General features: G+C 38.0%; 1 protein-coding gene across 1 annotated transcript; it reads right to left on the bottom strand.

The window, feature by feature from the left end:
• Positions 1–4,756: 4,756 nt before the first annotated feature.
• On the bottom strand, positions 4,757–5,962 carry LOC141687019 (thioredoxin-like protein YLS8). The gene is made up of 2 exons (XM_074492157.1): positions 5,740–5,962; positions 4,757–5,323 (listed from the first exon to the last, which is right to left on the bottom strand). Exons 1-2 carry the CDS (start codon positions 5,857–5,859, stop codon positions 5,015–5,017), a joined length of 429 nt encoding a protein of 142 aa, XP_074348258.1. The 5' UTR covers positions 5,860–5,962; the 3' UTR covers positions 4,757–5,014.
• Positions 5,963–6,200: the final 238 nt, after the last annotated feature.

The following is a 6,200-nucleotide window of genomic DNA, read 5'->3' as shown; positions in this document are numbered from 1 at the left end:
CTATTCCTCGGGGTTTTTGGCCTGTGATAGGAACAATTTCATCATCCGTCCAATCTTCGATGGCGGCCCTAGTATGGAGAACTGGAGTTCTTTGCCTTTTAACTCCCTTCTTTTCCATTCTTGAGCTTATGGGAACATGGTCCATGGAATCGGAGCTGGAATCAGACATTATTGAGTTTTTTGATTTAAGGGAACGAAAGACGCGTCTTTCTGCTCTAAGGAAGGAATTCGTCCTGTGGATGTTGGGAAAGTCGGGTTTAAAAGAGATCAGGTGTGGGGAATAGATTCCAATACGTTTGTTGAGAGCCTTAAACGGGTGAAATGGTGAGGAAGAAGACGCGTCCTCCAGCTGCAAAAGAATGAACAAAAACTTGAGGACGCGTCCATAAAAAAAGAAGAAAAGAAGAAAGAAAAGAGAAGGGAGGGCAATGGAAACATTGGAGGATGTGTCCTAAAAAATCTACCGCAGGGGGTGTGTTATGATGACGCGTCCTAATAAGCCTCTGGCCCTATATTACCTTTGTTTGGGACAACTTAGACATGTCTTAAATTAGGAGATACAGGACGCGCTCTAACGGGAAGACGCGTCCTATATGGTTATAATGGTGGAATTTCAATCGATTGTGATCGATTTGGGGGAAATTTTTCTACGAACCCAGAAGCATGTAATTATGGAATCAAAAGAGCAGAATATGATCCAATTACAGATATATACACATATACATACAGGAAAAAATATGAACAGTTTATGAAAGCATAAGGAATGTGAACAGTTTTTGCTTGTTCTAGTCGATTTGCTCAAAGAAATTAAGAGATAATGGAGGATTTGCAAACCTCATAAGTTGGGAGTTGGATTAAGCAGCACAAATTGAGAAATGGCCGATGGGGTTGCCGAGTTCTTGGATTTAACTTCTTGCAGCGGCGGTAATGGCGGTTCTGAGAGAGAGAAAGGAGGGTGGTGGTAGTGATATGACGAAACTAGGGTATTTATAGAGGAAGGACGACCATGCGGACGACAGCGGTACACCATATGCAGAAGGTGAAAGTAAGACGCGTCTTCCTGTCACGACGCGTCCACCTGTTTTGAGCCAAATTTCGCTTGGAAAGAAATTCCAATTTTGTTTTTAACTGCAAATGGAATTTGGGGGCTAGTTGTTATACCCAAAATTTGGCATTGGATTGACTCGGGTCAAACGCGGGCTAATTACAGTCAAACTCAGTATTGCGTTGTGAAAGTGAGGACGCGTCCAAGCATTAAGGACGCGCCTACTTGAGAAGGGATATGTTACGAGGCGAGAAGAGTGTGTGGTCAAGGAAGGACGCGCCCAGGCTTTATGGACGCGTCAATGTTTATGAAAGTGCTTGGCAGATGAAATCTTATGGTGATGGACGCTCTAGGACGCGCCTACTTTAGCAAGGACGCGTCATAGGAGGTGAAACGCTATGCATGATGGTTTAAAGGAAGACGCGCCCTAAATTCTAGGACGTGTCCTGTGATTTTGAATGCTATAAGGAACGATTGATGGGGAAACAGGTTTGGATTTATGAAGGTGAGGACGCGCCCAAAGGGTTAGGACGCGTCCTGTGTTTGATCTATATACTTTTGATGTTGAATTCAGGACAAAGCTTGCATGGAGAGGAGCAATGGAGGTTATTTTTACTAATGTATTTGTTGCAGGTACTCTTTGAAGAATTCCCTCCTTGAGACGGTCAAGGAGGGGGATGTTCGTGAAAAGCTTGAAGGCCTCCAGGGGTATGCCTGATGATTGAAGGCCTCCTCCTGTATTCAACGGGTGTCCTCGTTGGGGATGTGGGGTTTACTTTGGTGTGTGCTTTGGGAGCTCTGTTCTTGTATTCAACGGGTGTCCTCGTTGGAGAACTTTGGAGTCATCCTGCACTTTGCACCCAAGAGCTTGGGATCACCTGTCCTGCTATCTGGTGGGTTATCCTCATTCGGGGGACAGGGACGCGTCTGGCATTTGGGGTGAACCGTGGCTATACCTGCGTTCGTAAATCAAGGGAGATAGCTGTAGCGGAGTGTTATCTTTGCGCAGGGAGATGCACTATCCGTGAAGTCCTACGATTACGGACGAGCCTTGGGCCTTCGCGGTTGGGCCTCATAGTTGGACATTCCTAAAGCTAGCGGAAGACGGATATTGGATGGGTTTCTACAGGGCTTAGGAGTAAGAAGTCTCAAGTCATTAGACTTCTTGTTCTACGAGAACTACGTCAGGCTTGATCCCTATATAAAGGGTACGTAGGCACATTGAGAGGGTAAGAAGTTGAGAGCTGATAAGAGAGCCACCACTTACTCTGATCAATGTCAGCCTAAAACAACCACAATCAACCACACACCGCTTAAGTTTTCGGCAAAGAAACACCGTCACAGATCTTAGTTCCGGCGAGAAACCTCAATCTTTGTTGTTATCAGATTCCTCCGTCAACACTAAACAATAGTACTAAACTCTATATAAATAAAAATCACAACTTTAAAATAGCTGCACCTTCCAATTTGAAGAACAGAAACAACCCAAAGTGCGTTTGTATCTGTACGAGCGTATATGATTTATATAGGATTGAAGCGAGAGAGAAAGATAGATAGAGATTTTGGTGGAGAGAAAACGGGGGGAGAGAGGGAGGGAGTATACCTTTTCGAGAGCGAGAGGAGAGGGGAGGGGCGGACTGAGGAGAGTAGAAACAGAGAGCGAATGAAATGAATCGAAGCCAACACCCCGATTTGGGGTGTCGGGGTGTTGAAAATGAAGGGATTTTTATAAGATATAAACCCCAGCCAACCCTTTAATAAACCCCAGAACCCAACCCTCCTGCAAAAAAAGTTTCCCAAATGTGATTTTAGTAAGCCCAGCCCAGCCTACCCTCCCTAAACCCCCAAACCAAACAAGCCCTTAGGCTTCTTGATCAGCATTTTCCAAATGTCTGGTTTAAGTTTAAGCTTTAAGTTTTAAGGTATGGATAGTATTATTTTCGGAACAAAAATTTATCTTAGAGAGCAAAAAATTACTAAAAAAACCAAAATGCCCTCATTATCTTTTGTTTGCTTTTTATTATTGTGCTAACATGGGACAGTTTTGTCTTTTCAATTAATTTTGCTCTAAAACTAAAAATGTTAGCTTCTGAAAATAAAATTTTCCATGATGTGTTGCTGCTGTTGAAGAATGTTATCTTTTGTTGGGGGCCATTGCTTTGGGCTTCCAAAGTTGTATTGGGTACAGCCCTTTGATTTATATCATTTTAATATGCTCTTCAAAAAAAAACCACCCCTGGTCGCACCATTACGCTTGCTTTAAACTTTAGAAATGCACTTTCTTTACTTCTCAAGTGCACTTTCTTTAATCCAAGTCATAACGTGTATTTCCCTTAAGATTAAAAATTTCGAAAATCAGAACAATTCGATTGAGATGTCAATTTGTGATTTATCGAATAATTTTTAAAAAGTCAAATTATTTAATGACAATTTATCAAAAATCGATCAAATCAGACAAATATTTTTGATCAATTTTTAAGTGATTTATCGGAAAAATCGACTTTTTTCAATAATTATTTCCGATGCAAGACAGTTTATATATATATAATATAAATTGCTGTAATAAAAAAATATTCTAATACTGACAATTTGACTAGCTTTTAAGGTTGACTGAGTGGTAATTTAAGGGTTAAATTGTAGGTTGGCACTATGGAGTAGAACAGAGCAGATCTGTTACAGCTTGAATGTTTCACACGGCATATATACACAAGTAGATGTTTCCTGAAATTGCTGATAATAGTTCATACCTGAACATAAAGAATTCAGATGAGTATATAATACTTCATACCTGAACATAAAGAATTCAAATGTATACTCCATGAATCTGTATTCTTTCACCATAAACAATGTACTATCTTACACTGAATATCCAGAAATATTTTAAAATTTCAGCATTCTCTGGTCAGTTATATAAAATCAGAATATATCTGACTAGTTGACTACCATCTAATTAATTATCAAAGAAAAACATATAAATGATAGACACAACCAGTGTAGTCTGAAATGGAACTAAAATCATCATAACAATGACAGTACTTGTCAAACATATATAGATGGCCTCATCATGTCATATTTAATACCGAACCACATAACTTTTCTTCTCCATGATATGATCCAGCTTAGAACCTATTGTTGCAGTGTAATTTCTTTTACACGTTATGCTATTACATTTTAAAAAAAAATTGTTACTTGCTACCAAAAAAAGATGCAAATTACATACATTCTACTAAATTCTATCAGAGTCAAGTTTGTCACGCCTTCATCTTCTTCGTCCTGCTTCATACCACAATTATGACACCCCATAATCCATTCATACACACTCACTCTTAAAGTCCTATTTATCCATACAGACACCCAATCTTAAAGTCCCTAATTACATTATAGTCTCACTAGGCTATCATGGAATACTAGAATCCTCGATGCAGAATTTCATATCAAGGTCAACACTATCAGTATCTAGGACTATTTGCCAGATACCAACACTGCAGAATATCTTACCAAAACTAAAATCTCATTTCTGGACAAACGCTAAAATATGAGAAAACAAACCACATTAACTACTAAAATTTTACATATCTAAGATGGTTCTCCATGTATTCATGCTTATGGTCTTCCCAACATAGTGAAACATTAACAAATGAACCAGTGATGTCATGGCAACATATAGATCAGCAACCAAAATAAATAATACCAGTGAAAGCAAATGGTAACTTAAGCATATAAAGTTTTTTCATATAAAAACATTGAAATATCAAGGATCAGTCTCAAAAGTACGTGATATTACTTGCCACCTTGCAAAGACTTTAACGAAGTGCCACAACTATCTTAACAATTACACTCCAAGATAAAAACAGATCCAGAACAACATAGAGCATTTAACAGCCATTTTAAAAGCGAAGTTTGATGCAAATCATTATTTAATGCATCCAACAAGTTCTTGTCAATAACAATCAGCATAAGCAACTTGTCTTAATAGCGGTACTTGGTGGAGTAATCTTTCGGTGCAATGACCAATCCACGACCCTTCCTTGCTCCACGATACACTGTTTCAATAATGTCAATAAACTCCTGCTTGTCCTTCATTGCCCAATTGATCTTATTGTTGTTCCCAGTACCAAGATCAATCATAATATGTTTGTTCCTGAAAAAGAACATAACAGTGGACGGATCGTACAATTCATACATAGTGTTGAAATCAGGCACCTCAGTAATATCCACGAGATAAATCACAGCAAAATTTTTTATCGTCTCAGCAACTGAAGAAAGTACTTCATCCATCTACAATAATAATTAAACCAACCATCAGATACAATAACAAGTCAACTAAATCCTTTACTTAAACTCAATAAAACGTAATTTACGCAATTAAACTAAGTCTATAGTATAAAATCAGATAATAAGCCCCTCATCTCCAAGTATAATCAGATAATAAGCCCCTTGTATCCTCTTCGATAAATTCAATTATTAAAAAAACGGTAACAGATATGTCGCGGGGGCTCGATCGAGAAGAAGAATGTCCTGTAAGCTACAACTACAGGTATATGCCTTAACACAATTGAATTGGTAAAATTAGGGTTGTTTTATGTGAATTGAATATCATAAACAATGTTACTAGCAATCAATTAAAAAATGATCAAAAAAAGATGAATTAAAAAAAAGAGTTGAAAGTAAAATTAGGGTTTAGAGAAAAGTACCTGCATACAAGTTTCGTCCCAATCGTGACCGAAGCGAATGACAACGAGGCGCTCTTCTTCGGCGAGAATAGCTTGGTCTACAGCCCATCCTGAGTGCAAGTGTGGAAGCAAATACGACATCTCTCTCCTGACTCCTCTCTCCCTCTTTCTCTCTTTCTGTCCAGATATGTAGATATACAGTACAATTATAGAGGCACTAACTGTATATATCACGCGCAAATTTAAAGTGATTTCTGAGGAGTGAATTTATAGAGGAAAATGGGCATAGATCAATACATGACACAATATGAATTCGAATTTTAATCTATTTAGAATATGTTTGTTAAACGGATTTATTTAATATTATATTTACTAGCTTACTGAACGGATTAATATTTATATATTTTCATTTCTATTTCTATTTTTTATAATTTTATTAAAATTCTATATAAATAATTAAATACTAAATAATGATTATTTCA

Source organism: Apium graveolens, chromosome 9 (genome assembly GCF_009905375.1).
Source record: "Apium graveolens cultivar Ventura chromosome 9, ASM990537v1, whole genome shotgun sequence".
Classification (NCBI taxonomy): domain Eukaryota; kingdom Viridiplantae; phylum Streptophyta; class Magnoliopsida; order Apiales; family Apiaceae; genus Apium; species Apium graveolens.
Note: the sequence above shows the minus strand (reverse complement) of the source record. Positions and strands in the feature narration are given on the sequence as shown.